The 24066-nt window shown below is 36.3% G+C and overlaps 1 protein-coding gene across 3 annotated transcripts in view; it reads right to left on the bottom strand.

The window, feature by feature from the left end:
- The window catches only part of PREX2 (phosphatidylinositol-3,4,5-trisphosphate dependent Rac exchange factor 2), a 274675-nt gene that overhangs the window by 79484 nt on the left and 171125 nt on the right, over positions 1 to 24066 (bottom strand). For 2 of the 3 annotated variants that reach the window (XM_045560617.1, XM_045560618.1), the window contains exons 29-33: positions 23457 to 23547; positions 22691 to 22819; positions 18430 to 18471; positions 11030 to 11247; positions 6865 to 6967 (exon numbers count right to left, since the gene is read on the bottom strand). In XM_045560617.1, the coding sequence (XP_045416573.1) occupies positions 6865 to 6967; positions 11030 to 11247; positions 18430 to 18471; positions 22691 to 22819; positions 23457 to 23547 (583 nt within the window). Of the gene's footprint in view, positions 1 to 6864; positions 6968 to 11029; positions 11248 to 18429; positions 18472 to 22690; positions 22820 to 23456; positions 23548 to 24066 lie in introns of those variants that run through there. The other variant, XM_045560619.1, reaches the window with a different exon arrangement.

Below are 24066 nucleotides of genomic sequence, written 5' to 3' on the forward strand. Positions count from 1 at the left end.
TAAAACTGATATAAAATTAGAGTTTAAGGTTAAATGTCATTTATGATCTCAGATTCCAGGCTCCTTATTAAATTTATCTACTTAATTTTGCATAGGAATAGAGGACACATTTCATTAATACTTATGAGTCTTTTTTATGCCATATAAAATGCTTATTTTAGTTTTGTTATTATTTTTTTTAAAAGGAAGACATAAAGAGTTAGGTTTAGGAAAGAGAATAAATAAGTTTCTTAGCCTAAGAGTTGGAAGTTAATAGCATTTTAATAATTGGGAAATTTTTTTTCCTGGTTTCTAAAATAAAGAAAAACAGATCTATGGATACTAAAGAAAATACAGATTTATACCCACTAATTATTTGTACCTTCTAGTTCCTCTTTTCATATTTTTCAAATACTGTCTCTCACATGTATTTTAATTTATGACAAATTCCATACCCTTACTCTTTTGCATCAATGTAACCAATCCCTGTGTTAACAAATGCATAATGTTACTGAAAGGAAAATAATTACACAACAGGTAGAGTTCCATATTATAAGACTAGCATAGAACGAAACAAGATACTATATTAGGAATTAAGAAACTGAGACTTACTGAAAATTATCAAGTATATTAGTATAAAGTGAAGTTAAAACTAAGAGTAGGACAAGAAAGAACGGAGACTGTTTCCCTGAAAGGATCTGTGGCACTTGTAAAAGTACACAATAACTCTCATGAACATAGATGGAAAAATTCTCAACAAAATATTAGCAAATCAAATCTAACAATGTATAAAATAAATTGTACGCCACAACCAAGTAGGATTTATCACAGGTATGCAAGCCTGGTTCAACATTCAAAAATCAATGAGGTAATTCATCATATCAACAGGCTAAAAAAGAAAAATCACAGGATCACAGCAATAGATACAGAAAAAGCATTTGACAAAATCCAAAACTGATTTGTGATAAAAGCTGTAAGTAAACTAGAAATACAAGAGAACTTCCTCAACCTGATGAAGAATGTACAGCTAGCATCATATTTAATGGTGAGAAACCTGAAGTTTTTCTACTAAGATCAGGGACAAGGTAATAATGTCCACTTTCACCACTCCTTTTCAATATCATACTGGAAGTCTTAGATAACAAATAAGACAAGACAAGAAAAGAAAAAATATAAAGATTGGCAAGGAAAAAATAAAACTGTCTTTGTTTGCAGATGACATGATCATCAGTATTAAATATCTGAAAAAAATCAACAACAACAAAAAACTCCTGAAACTAATGAGTAATCATAGCAAGGTTGCAGTATACAGGTTAATATGCAAAAGTCAATTGCTTTCCTATATACCAGCAATGTATAAGTGGAATTTGAAATTAAAACCACAACACCACTTACATTAGCAGCTCCCCCCATGAAGTACTTAGGTTTGCCTCTAATAAAATATGTACAAGATCTATATGAGGAAAATTACAAAACTCTGATGAAAGAAATAAAAAAAAAGAATGGAGAGATATTCCATGTTCATGGACAGGAAGAATCAATATTGTCAAGATGTCATTCTTCCCAACTTGATCTGTAGTGTCAGTATAATACCAAACAAAATCTCAACTAGTTCTTTCATGAATATTTACAAACTCATTTTAAAGTTTATGTGGAGAGGCAGAGGACCCAAAATAGCCAACACAATATTGAAGAACAAAGTTGAAGGACTACCTGACTTCAAGGCTTATTATTAAGCTACAGTAATCAAGATAGTATGGTATTGGAAAAAGAATAGACAAATAGATCAATGGAACAGAATCGAGAGCTCAGAAATAGACCAAAATAAATATACTCAACAAATCTTTGACCAAGGAGCAAAGGTAATACCACAGAGCAAAGACAGTCTTTTCAACAAATGGTTCTGGAACAACTGTACATCTACATGCAAAAACATGAATCTAGACACTGACCTTATGCCCAGCACAAAAATTAACTAAAAGTGAATCACAGACCTAAATGTAATATGCAAAACTATACAATTCCTAGAAGATAACATAAGAGAAAACCTAGATGACCTTGGGAAAGGAGATGACTTTTTAGAAAAAACACCAAGGGTATAATCAAAGAATTGATAAGCTAGATTTCATCAAATTTAAAACTTCTGCCCTTTGAAAGAAATGTAGAGAGAATGAGAAAACAAGCAGTGGACTGGAAGAAAATATTTGCAAAAGACACTTCTGAAAAGGAACCGTTATTAAAAATACACACATAACTCTTAAAACTAAATAATAATTAAAAAAACAGGGGAAGAAGTTGTGGACAAGAAGAAGAAGGAGCAAGATTTTGGCAGAGACTGACCCTTGAAGGGTTTGGAGCCTGGTGGAAAGGGTAGGTGGGAGTGCTTACGTTTCCTCCACTCACAGCTACGGGAGTCTGCCATCTCCTGATTTGTTGGTGAGCCCTTCTACCTGGATGAACCCGGGTGCTGCTACCATCAGGGAACTGAGAGTCTCTTGGGAGCAGAGCACCCAGCAGTGGGCCCACGTAGGATCACTTCCGCCCACCACAGACCCACGCTGAGACCGCAGGTGCCATACTGCCCGCACACATGCATGTTCCTCTATCCTGCCAGGAAAGTGACACTCCTCAGTCTCCCTGCCACCGGATCCCACGTGAACATTCCCCAGCACCCCCTTGGATTGTGACAAGCACAAAGGAGCAGTGAGACACAGAAGAGCAGCAGGGTTCCCGGGTTTCCGACTTGTAGGGTGGGCTGTTCCAAGGGGACTGGGGCTAGGACTGCCATGAACACTTTTTAGGACGGAGGAAGGTGGAATGCCCTCTCCTGCCCCAGAAAGCCCCAGGCTCAGGATATGAAGTTGTCTGCACCCCTCCCACTGGAGACACGAGTGCAGAGAGGAGACCACAGAGTGGGAGGGAGTCTCCTCCCCAGAGCAGGAGCAGCAGTAGAGCCCAGGAAGGGACATGGAGATGGGAACCTCCCCTCCTCCAGCCACCCAATGCTGCAGACATAGCTGTCTCTGCTCCCAAGCACGACCCTTTGGAATGGGTGAGTTGCAGGTTTGGCAGTTCTAGGGGGTACACCCCCCATAGCACTTCACTCACCATGTCCGGGTTCTGCATGGAGGGTGTGGCTCATTTCTCTCCTTCACGGACAGGCAGTGATTTTTGCAGCTGTCCCAGCCCAGGAGTCTCAGCTCCTGGGTCTCTGCGTCACCTAGTACCAACTTGGACCACAGCTGCCTTGGGGTGCTGGTGGGTCCTGGGAGAATTGTGGGTCTCTCAGAGCTTGGGCATTGGTGGGGGCCACTTCCAGCTGAGAGGAGAGGGCAGCATGCCAGAAGGCCCCTTAGGACAAAGGGGACCAGGGCACTAGCTCCCCAACATTCGGGGCCCTCTCTTCTTAACAACCCCCCCCCCACACACACCTACTGCTGCTGAGGCAACTGCGGCTGAAAGGCTGTTTCCGCTTGGGACTGGGAGGATTCCACAGGGGCGATTAAGCCAGGGCACTTGGGGGCAGCTGCCCTGCACTTGACAGAGACCTGTCTCACCCAGGCTGGCTGTTTCTGCTCAGGACCAGGTGAGGGTTCCACGGGGGAAGATCAGGCCAGGGCACTTGGGAGCAGCTGCCCTGCCTCTGACACAGTGCCTGTCACCCCCCACCTCCTGCTGTGTGGCCTGGTTCCTAACAGGCCATGGACCAGTACAGGTCTGCAGCCCAGGGTTTGGGTACTACAGCTAGAGAGGGATTTAACAGTGCCATCCCACCCTTTTAAAGGCAGCTCCCAATCATTGAATGGGCCAGGACAATTGAAAATTCTTTGACTATGAAGTTAGTTCCCAGTTCCTAGACTGCTCTTCCCTGATTTACTGCAGGGTTGGGTCTTTCTTGTCCTTCAGATCTCAGTTTAAAAGCTACTTCTGCAGAGAAGCCCTCCTCTGGTCACCCCTTAGAGGGCCATCTCATGCTCTTTCTTTAGGTATCTGTCTGTTTCCATTACAGGATTTATCACATTCTTAACTATCTTTGTAGTAGATTCCTGATTGTCTCCCAACTTGGCTGTCAGCTCCATGGAGATAGGGACTGTGTCTGTCTCACCCACCATGGCATCCACAGCTCCAGGCACAATGCCTGGTCCATACAGGGACAGTGGGGGCTCCAAGATATTCATCCTCCTAATAATTAATTACTATAAAATTACCTATACCACCACTGAAAAGGAGAAGACCTGCTGCCATTATACTATTCTCCAAAAAAATGCAGATTTTTCATAAAATAAATTTAATTGTAGATAATCTAATCATTTAGATAGTTTATTCCTCCTTCCCTAAATACATAATATGGCATAGGAAGTACCTTGTACTTCCCTTATCACTGAAGTGGGCATAATTGCCCATTTATTCTTTTGTGTCTTTCACTCGTCTCTAGAAACTTTGTTTCATTTTCTTACCATCATATCGCTAGAACTTAGTTCAGCACTTAGCATGTTATTTCTTTAATGGAAACAAAACGTCTTCAACTAAGACATTTGAGTTCTACTTGCTTGGCATGCCATAATTCTTCAGAATCTCATTATCCTTTTCATGCAAAAGTAACATTATGGGTGATGCTATAAATAGAGCTTTTTGAAAAGAATGCAAACTAATAAAGTAAGGAAGATGGATTAAAATACTTACTGAATACTACTATAGCCATATATAATGCTATAGTCTTCCAAATACATTATTTTATTTAAGCCCCTCAACCATGTGAGTTAGGGAAAGCTAACATTCTCATGTTTGCAAGATGAGAATGGACGCCAGACTTGAACTCAGGTTTCTTGATTTCAAAGCCAAATAGTCTCTTTACACCTTGGTGCTTCCTTCCCTCTGCACTCATTCCTTCCTCAGACTTGCAGCCAACTAGTTTCCACTCCAGTGATGTAGAATTAATTATGTGTGTCTGCACATATAGAAAGATCCAACCCCATGCAATACATAATAAAGCTCCGGTTTTCTTATACCACTTAAGATGGGATGAACCTTGGATATTGAATAATTCTCTTCTTTCACGAGTCAACTTAAAATGAGAACTATGTTCCTATCATCACTGTTTTTAATTCATATGGAATACCTAGTAATGTAGCACTGGGACTAGCCCTTTACTAAGAACTATTTTCAGAAGTCAAGGTTATGTTTTAAAGAAATACGTAAAAATGTAGTGCCACATGTATATCACAATTTTTGTGTGTCACAGTTACATATATACTAACACTACTTACATGGTCTCAATTATCTTTAATATTTAGTATGTGTTCCAATATACCAAATGAAATCTCTCATGATGGATACGCAATAAGTAAATATTTTATCAAGCTTATGATACTGGTTCTGCTCCTACTTGCTCAACAAACCATTTGCCAATAATGTTATATTGGAACCATGGAAAACAGTACTACATACAGCTCCTCAGGCAAAGCTCTGAAAAACGTATTGGGTTATATCACGAAAATAGAGTTTTCTCTGCCTTCTGCAAAACTATGCCTATGCTATTCAAGTAAATGAAAATATATCCTGTTTTATACATATCCACAGAAGACCACATAATTTGTTCAAATAATATTATCCTTATCAAATAATACCCTATGCCAGAAAAATTCTCTCTTGAATTTCTAACTTTGTACTTCTTGTTCCCTTTCTCATTCATCGGGAGAAATGAAACTTTGATAAAATTCTGCTCTCTCTATCTTCATAAATGAATGTAAACAGCATCAACATTTTTTTTTTTTTTTTTTTACCATCTCCACAGCTACCCTCTCCTACCTGAGTCATTCAGTAGCTCCCTAACTGGTCACTGGGCTTCTGCCCTTGCTCCAGAAATGTTCTATTCAATACAGCAGCCTTTGAATATGTGAGCCAGATCCTGTCATTCACCTGCCCAAAGGCTTGATTAGGAAGGTAAAGCTCTTTCAAAGGCTGGCAAGCCCTGCTGGTCTGGCCTCCCCATTGTCCCCACCTCCTGCTCTGTTCCTGTCACTCACTCCACTCCAGCCAAGCTGGCCAACTTGCTATCCTGACAGCATGCCAAGCTTGCTCCCACCTGAGTCCAGTGACTCTGGGACACTCCTCCCCCGACATCTGCAGGACTCCCTCCCTCAAGCCTTCAGGGATCGGTTCTTTTAAGTGAGGCTTTCCTCCCTGTTATTTGCAACCTTGCACTTGCCCCCTCATTTTCTTCCTAGCTCTTTTACTTCCTCCTTCATATACTTTATATTATTTTCTAATTTATTACAAAATTAATTTGTTTATCTTGCTTATTTGTTTAGTTCTCTACTGGATCCAACAACTAAAATAGTCTCCGCAAGTAGGCATTTAAGAAACCTTTGATGAATGAATGAATGAATATCATTCTGAAATCAAATCATGAATTAAGTGAACATTTATTGAATCCCTGTTTATTGTACTAGGAATGTGAAAAATAAGAACATCTCTCAGCCCTGAAGAAGCTTATATCTTTTATCATGATATACAGGATCCTCACATGTAGGAAGAAAGAAGAGGTACATAAAAATATTAATAATAACAAACTGCTGAAGATTTCTTGGACTGATACATATATTTTAAACCTATTTATGAAAATGTGGAAACAGTAGACAATGATGATATTTAATAACTTGCAGAAACTAAAAGATATGGACATTGAACTATGCGCATTGCTACTTCCCTGAGATAACTTAAAATAGTGCCTTTATCAGGTTTAATGATGGAAAATTGCTAAATCACAGAGATACTTTTCAATGGTTCAATTCATAAAATAACTATCGGATATATTAATATCAAAGTTATACTATATGTTACTGTTTGATGCCAAAGAAATCCTGTACACATTTAATTACTTACTTGCAACCAGTGGTTCCTCTTCTGATGGTTTAAAGTAAAAGGAAACCTTTTCCAAATCAAATAGTGCAACCAGTGTATCTTCTAACATGGCTTGTTCATCTGTCTACAAAGAAAGAAAAACTATGTTTAACACAATATGATATAATGTAATATAACATGACATAATGTAAATTTAGACCAAAAATAGCTTCACTTGTGTTGTATTTACATACAGGTACACAACAAAACTATCAACACTTTAAGACTTCACTGTCCAAAATGAAATCAACAAATCCCTCAAAGTTACAAGCTTATTTTCTTATTTATTTATTTATTTATTTTTGAGAGAGAGTTTTGCTCTCTCTCCTGGGCTAGAGTACAGTGGCATTATCATAGCTCACTGCAACCTCAAGCTCCTGGGCTCAAGCAATCCTTCTGCCTCAGCCTCACAAGTGGCTGGGACCACAGGCATGTACCACCACATCTGGCTAATTTTTCTATTTTTTGTAGAGACAGAGTCTTGCTCTTGCTCAGGCTGGTCTCAAACTCTTGACCTCAAGCGATCCTTCCACCTTGGCCTCCCAAAGTGCTAGGATTACAGGTCTGAGCCACTGCACCTGGCCTACAAGTCTCTTTTATAGTTTTATTTTACTTTTCCCCTATTGTTTAAATGGTTATATACATATTTTTCAGTCTATTTGGCAGCTAGACTCTAACCATATTGATTTCATTTATTATTTACAAATAAATACACAAAAAGCATGCTATTTGCCTCTAACCATCCAAAATCTTATAAATTATAATTCTGAGAAGCAAAATTATTGTTTTAGTTAAAAACTACACTAATAATGGTCATCCTATTTTATAATAAGATAATTTACTAATTATTCAATTTGTTACTTATTAGAATTATGATAAAAGCAAATTCCATGTATGTAATTATTTTTCTTCCCAAGAGCTTGGGGGCAAGAATCATGTTCACCTCACTTGTCTTTAAGTGCCCTCAGCCTAGCATCTTGTGAATATCTGATTTGTTTTAGTCATTTGTCTCATTCTTACAGCATATGATTTGATAGCTGAGGCAGATAAAGCCCTGTCATTATAACAAATTCTGTTCATGCCTTAGTGATATCATCTTTCTAGTACAAGAGTCTCGTCTTCCCCAGCAGTTTAATGCATTCTCTACAGGGTCTTTTACTAATTTGGTTATGAAAATATAATTAACCTTATCTATCATACACAGCTTATCTTTTAAAGGTAACATTTGTTTTCTTAATAATGTCAATAATCTTTTTAAACAGTACGTTAACACGCTGTATACAACATTTTAAAAAGTTGCTGTAAGATTGTAGCCATATTTTGGGACAGCAATAGTAGAGGATAAAGGAGACGGTAAAGAATTTCCATTGTGTGAAAAAGAATCAGCAAGTTAGCCCCAGACTCCAAAAGGGCAGAATGGACACAAAGAGGTTGACAGAATCACCATCACCTTTGCCCCTTGGTTTGATACTTAATATAGTGCATAGAATATAGTAAGTGCTGGATAAATGTTTATTAAGCCATTATTCTTAATATTTAAAATCCTTTCAAAGCAGCAGAAAAATGCCATGAACCTGGAATGGAAGGCGAGAACTGAAGAATCAGCATTTTTCTTATCGTGAGGAATACACACAGGAAGAAATGCCCAAGACAGTCCATGGTACAGGTCACAATGTTCCAGCAGGCATGGTCAAGGCAATACCCAAGTGACCACTGGCTGTGCCTAGAGCTCGGGGACATACAGAACGCCACTGTCTGCAGCTCCCAGAGAGACATTCACATTCCGAGGTGCATTTTGTGTTCTAGTGACAGAGGCAGAAAGACTACGGGTGTCTTTGAATTTTCCTTAGCAACCTTTGGATTTTTAAAAATCAATTCCTTAAATAAATTAAAGGATTCACAAGACCACTTTAAAAACAAGCTGCATTGAGATATAATTCATATACTATAAAATTTACCTATTCAAACCGCACAGCTCAGGGGGTTGTAGTTTGTTCACAAAGCTGTGCAGCTATCAATATAATTGAACTTTAGAACATTTTCATCACCCCAAAAAGAAACCCAATACCTATTAGCATTGACTCCCCATTCCCCTCCCTCCATCCTCAGGTGTAGACAATTACTAGCCTAATTTCGGTCTCTACAATTTACCTAGTTAGCGTATTTCATCATAATGGAATTAAACAATAAATGGGGTTTGTGACTGGCTTATTCCACTTAGCATAATGCTTTCAAGGTTCATTCATGTTGTAGCCTGTATTAGTCCTTCATTTCTTTAAACTGCTAAATAACATTCCATTACGTAGATACACCACAGTTTCTTTATCCATTCATCACTCGATGGGCATTTGGGTTGTTTCCACTTTTTAACTATTATGAATAATCTTGCATGAAACATTTGCAGACAAGTTTTTGTGTGAATGTAAGTTTCCATTTCTCTTGGATAATACCTAGAAGTAGAATTTTTAGGTAATATGAAAACTCTATGTTTCATATTTTAAGGAACTGCCAAACTGTTTTCCAAATGACTATACTATTTTAAATTCCCATAAGCAATTTAAAAGAGTTACAATTTCTCGACATCCTCCCCAACACTTGTTATTATCTATCTTTTGAATTACAGCCATCCACACCACGCGTGATATATTTCATTGTGCTTTTGAGTTGCATTTCCCTAAGGATTAATGATGTTGTTGATCATCTCATATGCTTTTTGTCCAATTTTATATATTCTTTGGAAAAATATCTATTTAAATCCTTTGCTCACTTTTTAATTGGGTTATTTTTCTTTTTACTATTGAGTTTTAAGCGTTCTTTATGTACTCTGGATATCAGTCACATCAAATATATGATTTGTAAATATTTTCTCCTATTCCTTGAGATTTCAAATAAAATTAAATTTAAAGTAAAAGTATGAGCACTTGATTAGACAATGGCAGTTTTAGAGTAAGGAGAATAAAATAGAAATGAAGGCTTATTTATTCATTCACTCATTCAATAAATAGTGCCTATCACGTGTTAGGAAGTGGGCTTCCTATCATATGTAATTTATATCTGATAAGCAATGATTAATATTTATTTAGTTTTTAATCACTTTTCCAAAAATGCCTCACTTCAAATTTTTCATTAATACCACCAAATAAATTGATCACCCATATGGAATGTGCAGAGTCTTTTCAAAAGAATCTACTTCTGTTTCTATGAAGTATACTAAGAAGGATTTTATGTTATAATTCCAGAACCTTCTATGGCTGTGCAGTGCAGCAATCACTTTCCCGTCCTCAACATCATTGAAGAGAAACATAATTTTGTTGTATAAATTCATATATATTTGTTCAAAAATTCAACCATATTACTTGGTAGCTACATCTTCTATGTACACAGATGAAATAGGCTCTCATGTTTAAAATTATAATTCTATTTAGCGAGCACCTAAAGTTTGTATATAAAAGTGAACATATTTGCTTTTAAACGTCATGACAACTGTCCAAACCACAGAAGGTATATGAGAAAAAACTCTTAAGTTCACTATAGGTTTATTTTTCAAATATTTCAAGTTGCTTTCTTCATATCCCCTGCGGAAAACTGATGCATAAACATGGAATAGTCTACAGTAATTAAGGCAATGTTCTTAGATTTAACAGGACAAACATGTGTACAAAGGAAGGAACTAAAATTATTTAACATATGCAAATTTTAAACAGATTGCAGACAGTATGGCATGCAAGTTGTCTGGGCCGTCTATTAAGCACGCTCCAGAATATCAACCTCCCTGGGAGCTTTCGTTTCGTGCCAGGCTGTTTCTTCTGGACTGGGAATAAGGAAAGGCAGAAAGACCCTTTTTCTTCTGATGACCTTTTCCAGTCAGTGCGTAGGGATACAAGAATTAGTACCAGATGGAGGCTTTCTCAGCTTTTAGCAGCCACAGAGAAGAGAGAAAAATCAGGAAAGAAAAAAAATACATTATACATACTTATTAAAGCTTGAACGCCCATGGAGATATACATTTTTTAAAGTAGCTGAATGACTGCAGAGCCAGGAATAAAGAAGAGAATGAGGTGGAAATGAATAACCACTTCTTATTTGGGAACGTGTTACAATGCAGGTTCCAGCTGACACAGACAGTGGGAGCCATATGATTCCTTACCAAGTTTGGTGACAGAAGTGACTGAAAGTGAAAAAGAACGCCTGCATTTGTTATCTGTTCCAGCCACCTCCTGCTGGCTTCCCAAGTTTCCATCTCATTTTCCTTGCTGTTGTCAAACATCTGGTTTAAGGCCGCCATGAGCTGCTCAGAGAAGGCACAGACGGTGGCCACGAGGCTCTGGCAGAAAACCATGTCCCTCCGGAGCTGCGTCTCACTGTCTGCGATCCAAAAGAACATAAAGATGGCTTTGAAAAAGGTCGCAGGTGGAGCAAACTAATTCATTAAGCATCTACATTCACTGGTATTTTATATGTTCACTGAACTGGCTCCATGTGAAAAAATGAGAATTTGAGCTCTATAAATGAGCACACACATTTTTAGCAAATGTTTTTTTTTTTTTTTTACAAAAAACACTAAACACTAAAAAATGTTAGAAATATCAAAATATTTTTCTTAATTGATATTGTGACTTTATTCTGCAATCATTAAAATTGTTTGATAAAACCTGAAGGTAAAAAAGGCTCCATTTTTTTATATTTTCTTTACTTGATTGGACACAATTTGCATTTGCTACAATGACACTTTCCCTAAAGGAAACTTGAAGTCCAGTTTTTCAGTTTGTGCTGGCAAATGAAACACAATATTATTAATACTTTTTTTTAATTGCCCACTGAACCAGCTCAAATATTAAATGTGAAATACCTGTGGGGAAAAGAGTATTTGTTTGTAATAATAGGCAAATCTGTCTCTCTTGAACTGAGTTATAAATTCATGAGCTATAAATATAACAAGTTTATAGGAACATGAGTTCCTATAATTCTTTGACATAATATATTTATAGTTTTAGCAGGAATTGATTTTTATATATTTATTAGAATTCTTATCCTGCAATTGACTGGATTTTTGTTTGACACACTTTGAAGGAATGTTTGCCCTGAGAACTGCCACTCCTGAGCCAGAGATGTTTTCTAATGGAAGGAAGCTAACACGTAAGTTTCGCTTCTTTGAGCAGTTAGATATGTACAAACTACATGAACACCAAGCCACACATCCTGCACGTTGAAAAATCACTTACACTAGAAGAACAACAAAGGTAAAAATAATCTAATTCTCAAAGTATACTGAATATTTCTAAGGGCTCATAGAATCTCTTGGAAGGAAGATGCATTGTCAATATTATTGTATAACAGAGTTAAAGGTGCCTTACTCAGTGATGAACTTTTGTTTTATTGAAAAAGGCATAATTTTTAAGATGTTTACCAAGAACATTGATAGCCATCAAAGACTGTGTACACATAATGCAGCTTCTGTGTTACTCAGTTTCACTGTTAGTAATAGTCACTCTTAGTAATACTCACTCTTAGAAATTTTATTAGAAAAAAATTAAATATTCAAAATGTTTAATTTTATATTGAAAACATTTATTTATTAGGTTGAACTACATAAAATTGCTGCTCTGGTAGGTAAAAATGTTTGACTATGGCAATTCCATATGGTTCAACTTACTAATTTAACCGACAACATATGTTAGACATTTTCCTTAAGTCGTTCTATACCATGTGCCCCATGCTACTAGCTGGGAAAAAACATTTACAGGTAGCTATAAAATGTCTAAACTGGGAATGAACTTTGTCCAATTCTCAATTAAGTATAAACCGAAACATATATTTTGATGTGCACAGTTTCCAACAGAGTAGACATTTGATAAATGTTTACTGAATGAATGAAAATAATGAACCAGTGGTGCTAACAAACAAATGAATTAAGTCAGATGAAAATGCATGAGTTTGTTCTCTGGCTTCTTGAAATGTCTGGATTTAGTTTGACTTAAGAAGGTAATTTAGATAGCTTGTTAGCTCCAATGTGCAGCTGGAGTACTAAGGTGCAAGACAGAAACTAAGTAAGTAAAAATTGCCCTATTCTTCTATATTCTTACTTTGTTTTTCAGGTGTCCTGTAGTGAAGCAGAAAATCTGGGTGAATTTTTAAAAATACTTCCGTAGCTTTGGCAGAAATACTCCCACCTATACTCTGAGAATGATTTAATAAAAAACTAATTGGAAAGAAATTGCTGCTATTGAATAGGAAGCAAAAATCTAGAGAAGGAAGGATCTGGTTTTATTTCAAGCTTTAGTAAAGATCACAAGAGTTAATAGTTAGAAATAATTATCTCCAAGTTGTTTTGAAGAAGTAGTTCTCAAATTTCTTCTTTTTCTATCTTAAAAAAATACTTAAATGTTTGTTCTGCTCTCTGCTACTATATTCTATGTGTATTTAAGCCAAATTAAGATTTTCATTCAACCTCATTATCAAATCAGAACTGATCACAATTAATATTCAAGTCTTTCCAATATGCAAAACCTGTTGATAACTTGAAGTTGCATTCATTCATGAATTCAAACTTTTAACACTGAGTACCCCACAGGAATTAAACCTTGCACCAATTACTGGAGGTATAGAGAAATCCAAGTTCGGGGTTGGGCCATACTTAATAAATGTTTATACTTAATAAAAACTCATACTTAGTAAATGCTTATTACTTCATGAATGATATTCTGTTGCCACCTTCCCATTTTCAACACAGTAGATGCATTGTTTGCACAGATTTAAAATGCACATAATATATCAAGAGCTTTTCAAGTAACTTTTTACAAGTCATCACCTCACAGTGAATAACAAAATTAGAAAACTCAGTGGCATAAAGGAGTCATTGCAACCTATCCCCAACTTATATTCACAGCACCTCAATACACCACCTCCCTCATTCACTCTGCATTCCAGCAACAATCTTCACAGGGTTGTCCTGAGAATATAATAAAACAGTGGGGTGCACAGACCTGTCCTCTTTGTGCCACACAGCACTGCTCAGCATTCCTCAAACATCAAATGCACTTATGGCCCACACATTGTCTACAGATTTCCTACCTCTGTGTGCCTTTGTCTTCCCCATCCACCTGGCAAACTTTAAATCATTCTTCGAGAATCAATTCACTGAATTTTTGAAACTCACTGAACTATTGAAATACTATCTCCCCTTGTAAAATTCCCCTCTCCCCCAGGCTGTACTGTGCTCTTCTTTCTGTCGTCACATACCTGGGGGCATCCTTCTAATAGAGAGCTAATTATTTAGCATTGTGTTTGTTGTTCACCTGTTTGTGTTCTCCAATGGACCATCAGCACATCAAGGCCAGGAGAAGTGGCATATCCTGTGAGTTATGCTCGCAGGCTTTCGGGGCATATGATCTGCTTTAAACCATTTTAGACCATGTGATCTTAGATATAAGATCCCCATATGTAAAATGGGTTTAATTCCTACATCTTAGAACTGCGATAAAGATAAATGAGATAAAAACATCTAAAGCACTTAACAAAGTGAAATCAGGTAGCATCAACATGGTGATTCTTTTTTTCTCTAACATCTAGCACAGTGCCTGGTACTGAGTAGGTGCTCAATTTTATTGCTGAATGAAGAAGGGACAATATGGATAAATAAACAAATAAACCAAAACTGACTACCTGCCAGCAAAAACACCCAGGTCTTTTTCTTTCAGTTATGCAGCCATTGAAAATTCTCAAGTGTCCATCCTTTACCAAAGGTGTTATCAATAAGAAAGAACTACAGCAAGATTACAACATCTGCTTCCAGCATCTAGCAAAAGAAGAAAAGCAGGAGCTCTGGGGGTTTTTTGTGACATCTTTTTTATTATTTTTGTAGAGTAAGATTTTTCTCTTAGTAGGAATACACTCAAGTGAGTTTTGTACCTATCAAAGGCTTCACTTCAGTACTTAAGCACTTACTTAAACTCATCTTCTACACACGTTTTAAAATATTAACACCTTCAGTTAATGTTGACTGTTTAAAAATTTGAGTTCCACAATTAGCTGGCTGGTCTAAAAAGAATAAGATGGTTTCTAGACACACATAAGCAATTTCAGTTATTATTCTGACACAGAGATTGTAGGAAAAAGAAAGCAAAATCAAAAAAGAAACAACAACAGCAACAAAAAAGGAGATTAGAGAAAGAGAAAGGCAGGAATAAAAGAGGGCTAAGAATAGTACTAATATTTAAAAGACACAGTCTACCCTTTCCAAGTGAAGAGCATAGTTTCACAGCCAAATATACAAAGTAATTTGGTTACTGTTTTGGTGCCATCATATATATATGAGGGAAAAGAGAGTGAGCAAATAAAGTAGGAAAAGGGAGAATCATGGGAGGAATAGAATAATAAAATTGAAATCGAAATAAGCATCTGCCAGAACAGCCATTTGAATATTAATGAATCAAGCAAAGCATTCCCGGATCACTTCTGGAATTGGCAAAACTAAGTTCGAACTTCAAAACCGCCACCTACTTTTTATTCATTTACTCAATAAGGCTTCATTATGTCTAACCTTCCAGATGCTCAAAAATATGAGTTGCATGAATACCATTCACTAGTTACTATTAATCTGCCTGAATGTCAATTTCTTTACCTTGGAAACAGTAGTAATATTCTCACAGAGTAGTTGTGAGGGCCCAATGAAATCCATGAAAATGAGGTCCATGAAAATGAGCTCCATGAAGTGTGTTGTTATTAATAAGCTTGAAAAATTAAGATATTTTTGTCATTATTTATGCCACTAAATATGAAATGCTGACTTTGAATCAAAAGTGTAGTTTATTATATCTCAAACAAGAAGTACATTGGTCAAACTATGCACCTAAACTATGGATACAGTGTTGCCATCCCAACGGTAGCTTGTTTATGCCAGCGACAAAAAAGCCTGGAAAGTGAGTGGAAATGAAACCGCAAAAGGCATTTTCCACAGCTTGTTGAGAATTGAGTATTTTTCCTTCCAAGAAGCAATCCAGAGCATGGAAGAAGTGGTAGGCAGTTGGTGCAAGGTCTGGTGAACATGGCAGATGACAGAGTTTCCAAGTCCAGCCTCTGCAGTTTGAGCAGCCTTGTGTGTGCGACATGTGGTCAAGCCTTGTCTTGCAAGAGGATTGGCCAGTCTCTATTGACCAATCTCGCTGCTTCATCGCAAGCATCCTCATCATTTTATCCAGTTTGCTGCAGCAGACATCCCCTGTAATCGATTGACCAGGTTTCACTAAGCTGTACTGGATAATACCAGTGCTGGACCACCAAACAGACCCCATTAGCTTTTTTTCTGATGAATATTCAGTTTTAGACTGTGTCTTGGCACTTCATCTTTATCCAACCATTGTGCCAAATACTTGCGATTGCCAAAAAGAATCCATATTTTATCACATGTAACAATATGGTGTAGAAATGGTTTGCCTTTATGTTGTGACAGCAAAGAAAGGCAAGCTTCAAGACGATTTCTCTTCTTACACTTGTGTAATTCATGCAGAACCCATCTATCCAGCTTCTTTACCTTGCTGATTTGTTTCAAATAGTCCAGTGTTGTTAGAATAGTAACATCAAACCTTGCTGCTAATTCAGGTGTAGGTTGAGATGGATTTGCTTCCACTACAGCTTACAACTCATCATTATCCACCTTGTTCTCAGGTCGCCATGTGGCTCATTCTCAAGATTAAAATCACCAGAGTGGAACTTCTTAAACCATTGACACACTGTATGTTCATTAGCCACATCCTTCCCAAACACTTGGTTGATATTTAGAGCTGTCTGCACTACATTGGTTCCACAGAGGAGTTCACATTCGAAAATATCACAAATTTTTGACTTATCCACGGTTTTGCAAAAATTGCTCTAAAAAATTTGAAAGATAATCACAAGCCAAAATATGTGCTTGCAAGACTGAGGATGTACCTTCACAAAAAAAATAAAACAAAAAGTGTCAAAATGAAATGTCAGAGATATCAACTGTCAAACTTAGTCCTTAAGGAAATTGGGCATTTTGTACTTAATAACTGAATATTATTACTCATTGAAAAAGCAAGGCAAAAACGTGTTTAATTAAGGCAAAAACCAACCAACAAATAAAAAACCCTCTTGGTTAACTTGGCTCATTCAATCATTTATAATTAAAAATTTCTGAGTGTAGTAGATTGTAAAGTGGTCACAAATTTCTCCCTTCCCTGTACCCACACCCTTGCAATATAATTTTGAGACTCTTCCATCAAAAGCAGAGTCCACGTCTCTACCCCTTGACTCTGAGCCTGCCAGTTATACACTGTGGCCAACAGACAGGGGCAAGCTCTGGTACACTTCTCTCTTCTTGGAACCTTGCAAATCCACCATGTGAACAAGAACAGGTGAGCCTCATAGATTATGAGAGATATGGCAGCCCTGTCACCCCAGCTAACAGCCAGCCAAGTGTCACATACGGCAGTGATCACCCTAGATCATCTGTGCCCGGGCAACCCACTTCCTGGCTGCAGACATGTGGGCAAACCCGGCCAAGATCAATGAAACCTAGCACAGATCAGCCGAACAGACCAGCTGACACTAGACAGGTGAGCAATAATAAATGGTGGCTGTTTTAAGTCACAAAGTTTGGGGATTTTTTTTTTTTGACACAGCAAAAGCTAACTGATATAACAGCTAGTTGTTCCTGTATAACAGGTTATAGTTTTAGGAACAAATCCCTATCAAAATCTAAAGTTAGTATAATAGCATTTGTGCATACACATACTTTATGAGAAATAGATTAAAATAATACAGATAAGTCAATCAACATATCTGTATGTCTCTATATCTACCGAAAGAGAAACAGCAAGCTAACATTAAACTATTCACCACAATGTATTTGAGGCTCCATTTCCTTCTAAATGCATTTTTAATAAAAACCTTGCTAAAATATTTCATAGATTATTCCTTTTTCAACCGTATCATTTTTCATTCATTTTTGTAACGAATGTTTGTAGACCGTCTATGTGCCAGCCACTATTTTAGGCATTTGTTGATGATCAAAATAGATACAGTGCCTGCCTTTACAACACTAGCAGTTTGCCATCTGTAATTTAGAGTTGCATGGAATAATTAATTGTCCTTCAGTGTCACTTTCCGTTGCCAATATTTTTTGAACTCCCACTAAGTGTGTGGTAGAAGTGTTTTAATATGAGTAAGATTTATAAAATGCTTACGTACATCCTTGTTCATATAAAAGTTAGGCGCAGTTTCACAATAAATCCTATTTGCACAATTACCTTTACCAAAACTTGCTCCCTTTCTCCTTTTTAATGATATTCTGTTTAAATATATATTTATATATGAATTCATATCTTTACCTATAATTGAGGATGAATATATGTTTTGTGTTTTTATCAAAACTGTGTATTTTTTCTAATCTTTCCAAGGCTTTAGAGATGGGAGGGATCATATCTCCATCCATGTTCGTAAATGGCTGAAGGCATGGCCTTCATATTATAAGACATTTAAGATCCTGGGCCATGATACTTCAATAGTAAAAATAATGTAACATGTTACCTGAATATTCAAGAAGAGCCAGGAGTATCCTACACTTTACCTCTGCAGAGAAAGAAAACACATCAGTTAGTTGTTCACTCTTTTTCTGCCACAAATACCACATTTTAACTGTGTAGTAAAATTAGCACAATCTTACTATATTAGATAATAAAAATCCCATTCACTTGACATGCCACTCTTGACTAGTTGCCTATAAAAATTCTATCCATTTTTCAAGATGCTAAAATGTCTTTTAACTCTGAATGATGTTAGTAGATAAAACACCACTCAAATCCTGCCAACTTTGTAGGTCATCCTTAGTTATTTTAGCCTGCACAGTGTTGTCTAAACTCCTAAGCTTAGTTATAGTATGTGTCAATAAACTGTCAAACAATATTTTTGCCACTGTTATTTTAAAAAGATTTTATATATATGTATGTATACTCTTCTTCCCACCATATCCTACACAGGGCCAATCAGAGATGTTTGATAAATGTGTATTAACTTCATACTCATTTTTATGTGTCCAATGAGTTATGTGTCCATTTGCTTCCAATAGTTTACTTGCAATAGGTAAATTTAAAAACTTACACAGTTCCTGCTAAGTGCTCAAGATTATGGAAAATCAAAAAAGATTAAGCTGTATCCTATTTTAGACAGGTTGACAATAGAGACAGAGAGACAGAATTAACTGACAAGAAATGCAGGAAATACATGGAAGGGCACTAAATTTTACAACTGAGACTTCAAGAACAAAATGATTTCACAGGCAAGAAAGTAGACTAAACTAAGAGTCAGAAGACCTATCTGTTATATACTAGCTTTGCGGCTTTAGAAAATTGCTAACCTACTTTCGAGTCTTGGTTCATTCATAAATGACGATAATATCTACCTTATCTATTTTACAATCCTGTGTAGGAAAAATAAGTGGGAATATATATATGAAAAGCCTTTGAAAATTGTTTAAAGTGCTGAATACATGTGAAGACTGTTATTTTTTTAATCTGGATCTAGCTGAATCTGGTATAGAATTCTAAGTCAGACTGGAAAATATTTTATAAAAACATTTAAATTTAGACTGTCAAGGGAGTAGGTACACATTCTAAGAGTGAGATATTGTGCTAGTGAAGGAATATAATAGAGAATGAATAACAATTATCCAACTATCTAGCACAGAGAGATGTTATTCTTAAGGACTGAGACTGGGATACAATTAGAAACCCCCACTGAAAAATGGGTTCTTCCTCACATCAGATGGATGAGTTTACACTTATCTAACAGAAAATCACTACAAGCTCAGTGGCAGAGTGCTGACGCTAGGAACATGGTGTTTTAGGAACATGAATCTGGTAATGGTATATATGAATCTGAAAAGATGGAAACCGGAGATTAGCCAGAAAATCGTCACCATTACTGAGGTGATGATGAAAAAGGGGAAAACTGAAGAAATACTCTTTAGGATAATGGGACAAATGCAGAAAAAAAGAAAAAGAAAAGTAGGTTACTGAAAAAAATGGGAGACTTTGAAAAGAGTACAATTTTTGTAGGGAGCAAAGAGTTGAAAATACGTTCGCTAACAGACATTTGATTTAAGGTGATGGTGAGTTGCTCAGTAAAAATGTCTTCATTCAGCTGATAATATGAGACCATAACTTAGTGAGAGGTGAAGAAGGAGCCAGGCATCATCTTAGTGACACCAAACAGCCAATCTGTCCCCACTTAATCCACTATCTCCTCTGTTCTCTTCTACCCGCAGTTTAGCTGACTGCTATGGATGGATGAGGATAAAATGATATAATTTTTGAATGGCACTGTAACAATCCTTCCTAAAGACAGATCATAAAATTACGATTTTTGATATCATATTTGGTATATAATTGACAAGATATTTTGAAATCAGAGACCAGGAAACATCAGACAAGGTCACCCAGCTACCTATATAAAACATCAAATTCTGCCCAGGTGGCATTATGCTAAATTTTCAGCCAAGAACTAATCCTCCATTAAATCATTCTCTAAATAAAGACAATTTCAGAAGTAGAATGAAAATGATTTTAAGTTGAATAGGATAAATCCGTGCTGAACTGGTGTAGACCACCTCTACATAACAAGCACTGATTTCAACGATCCCAATGTTTCCTCCACGTAATAGGACCAAACACCACACATGTCACCAGGAAGGGGCAGCTTGTCCTCTCCCTTGCATGGTCCACTGGGCTGGAGCAGTGATGGTAAAGTAGTCATTTTTTAAAGGCTCACTTAACACAGTAATAATCACAGCTCTTATCCAAAGAGCTCACTGAAACTTGCAACCAGGGATGCAATTTATTATAAATTCTACAAAGAGCCCCCGATACATACACACTCCCTTGACTCTAAGAACCTTAGCACATCCAGCCATGCTCAACCAGCTGCTGGACTCCCATGACCCAGAGTGGCGCTGATATTCATAATATATATCAATCAATCAATATAAGTATATAGTTGCCATTTCTACAATGGCTTATTGTGACATGAGAGGTACAAAGAGTACAAAAAGCAGGACTTGAGATGAAAATGTAAGATTCTTAAAATGAATGCCTTTTTAAAAACTAAGCTTTTTATCCTGCATTAGAAATTTCTATCTTAAAGCTATTCAAATAATGCAATACAAAAAAGGTTTTAAGAATTTCTCTATTTCTGTCCAAAATGGCATTTAGTCAAAAATAAATGTATTATAAAAAGAAATACTCAAAGATGATAAGAACAACTGCAGAATTATAACATCTGGGAGTGTTATGATACTGGCATCTATTCAGCAAAAATATGACTTTTACTGTTAAGTATATGCTTAAATTCCTTAAATTTAACTGTCTTTTAAAAAGGCATTTATCACTGACGCTATTCATTATCTTGGGAGCTTTTAAATTCAGACTTTTCATTAAATGTGATGTTACAAAATATCACAGGTAACCATTATATTAATAGCCATAAAATAAAAACACAGCCAAGAAATACAACTGTCAAAAACAAGATTTTATCACCCAACAGAATCGCTGTGATTTATTTGGGGAAGTGTTCCATATCTGTATAAATGTCCTCTCTCCTGATCTCTAAACAATATCTAAGCCATTACGTTTGAGTATATTTCTATGCAGAAGACTTAGTATTCACAGAACATTCAAACCATCTCTGTCATTTAATAAATGTGGAAGTTGAAGTCTAAGGGAGTTAAGTGACTGGCTCAGACTCCATCAGGTATAAAGAGATGTATTTTGTCAGCAAAGTATATAACTCTCTCCAATTTATGCTAAAAAAGATAGACACTGAAGTGATGCTATAATCCTTATGAATACTATTTACCACATCTGACATACAAATGACTGAGGAATAATAAGGCAAACACAGGCAAAATATTTACTGTGTGGGTTTCTCAACCTTAGCACTACCAAAACGTTGGGCCAAAAAATTCTTTGTTGTGACGGATTGCTTTGTACGTTGTAGCATGTTTAGCAGCACGCCTGGCCTCTACCCACTAGATGCCACTAGCACACCCATAATTGTGATAACCAAAAATATCTCCAGACACTGCCAAACACTGGTCTAATCATTGGGGAAAAAATTGCTGAAGTTGACATTTTTAAAATTAAATTTCTCATTTCATCTTTTTCACCATAATCATTTTGGAAACTCTCACAATTTTCTACTTAATCACCCTGACCCTAAACAAGGTGCAATCAGACTCACTGGAGTTATCTGGAAGTTTTCTATCTCCAATTTACAAGTTGTATCGATTACAGGATGTTAGGTATGAATAAGTAATGTTGTGGTAGTTAACATCAATGTAGACAAACACTTCTGAAATAGGAACTTAAAAACTAATGATGCAACCTATGCAATTATTTTGATTCTCACACAGATTCACAATTTTTTGAGACTTTCCATAAACTTTAGCTTCATGCCTTTTGTGAATCCTTCAGAATTTTTTCTGATATTGTTTCATATTATAAAATATTAAACTCTCTCCATGTTCCATTTGTCTTCATAAGTTTGAGCCTTTATTTTATTCAATCAGAATATTCTCCATGTTACAGTCTATACTGTTTATAACCTTGGGAAACCAGGTCCTGCAATCTTAATTCTTTCTTTCCCTCCTTTTCCCTCATCATTTTTAGTCCTTTTATCTTCCTCACAACATGAAACGCTGCACAAAACAATCAGGCATTACTGAACTTTTGGTTTTAGTGGGTTTCAGAATGATTCTTGCTAACATCATGCAATGCTCTTTGCCTTGCATGCTGACCTTCGACAAACTTTCTGATGTTCTGAGCAAGAGTCCGGACGCTGCTGGGAAGATTCCAAGGATCTTGCTTGATGTGAAGCCTTAACCTTTTTGGACAGCTCAGCTTTGGTTCCATTTCCTGTTGAAACTCTAAATAAATACAAAAAAATCTTTCTTAAATCTCAATGAATTCCCAAACACATAAGCCCGGAAGCTTCAGAATCTTCTTTCTTTTATCACTGCTGTCCTAGACTATTAGCAAGGTGATAATTTCTTTTGCCATCACACAACAGAACATTTGTTAAATGTAAAGTCAAACCTTAATGTTATTTTCTTACAAATGTTTAAGCAAAGAAGCAAAGGTAGATAATTCTACGTTCAAAATCCCAAACTAGATTTAAGGAAGCGGCAGCTCTGTATCCTATTCTATTTGCCAACTCACATTCCCCACGCCCCTTCCCCACCACTGGGATATAATCAAGTAGGCATTATGATTACTTTTGATTTCTGCAAAAGCAATTTAATACTTATGTACCTTCAATTGACTCATTTTTGCTCAGCCTAGCCTCTGTGGGCATTAAACATTTTAAACTTTCAAAGAAACCTAAATGTCTATACTGATTTTTTTACACATTCAAAAATTATCAAACTAGAAGTAATATTCAGTGATTTATGAAACACAAGTAACCAGAATTTTTCTTCTTATACAATGCTTTTGCTTCAGGGCTGTCCTGTCTACCACTGTTTGTTTCCAAATTGCTTCTAACAGTAACTTTTTAAACCTTACCTTGTAATCCTCGACCTGGTGTGAGATACTTGGTTTGGTCAAAGGCCCTCACAACAGCTTGCCCTTTTAGGAGATTGGTAATTGAATCCACCTGTGAATAGCAGAGATTTTTTTTTTTTTTTTTTTTTTTTTTTGACAGTTGCATACTTCTCATAATGCACAATATGTATTTCTAAGAGTAAATCCTGTAAAGCATTTTTTATTAAAACAATTATTTCTGAAACCCCATGATGCTTGTGAAATCTATCTTTAAATAAAATATCAGAATAAACTAATATGATAACATTTAAAATGACATTTCTGACTATCTTAACATATATTAGTACAAAATATAAATTAACCTCACAAAAAAAAGTCAAAGATCTGGAGTTATTAGAAACCCCTCCCCAAAAGTTATTGGAATCCTTTTCGAAGTGGTAATAGCTCTCTATACTACCAATTTTGGCTATAATTTTTTAAAATGTAAAACACCAATATTAGCAGCAAGGCAATTTTGAACTTTTTAAAATTAGGAATAAGGTTAAGCAAGAAATATCATAAAGTATTCTGAAAACCTCCCCCCAACAAAGAAAAAACAAATAAAAGGCATAACTCCTGTGTATGTAACTTT

The sequence above is a fragment of the Lemur catta genome, chromosome 9, assembly GCF_020740605.2.
Source record: "Lemur catta isolate mLemCat1 chromosome 9, mLemCat1.pri, whole genome shotgun sequence".
NCBI classification, from domain to species: domain Eukaryota; kingdom Metazoa; phylum Chordata; class Mammalia; order Primates; family Lemuridae; genus Lemur; species Lemur catta.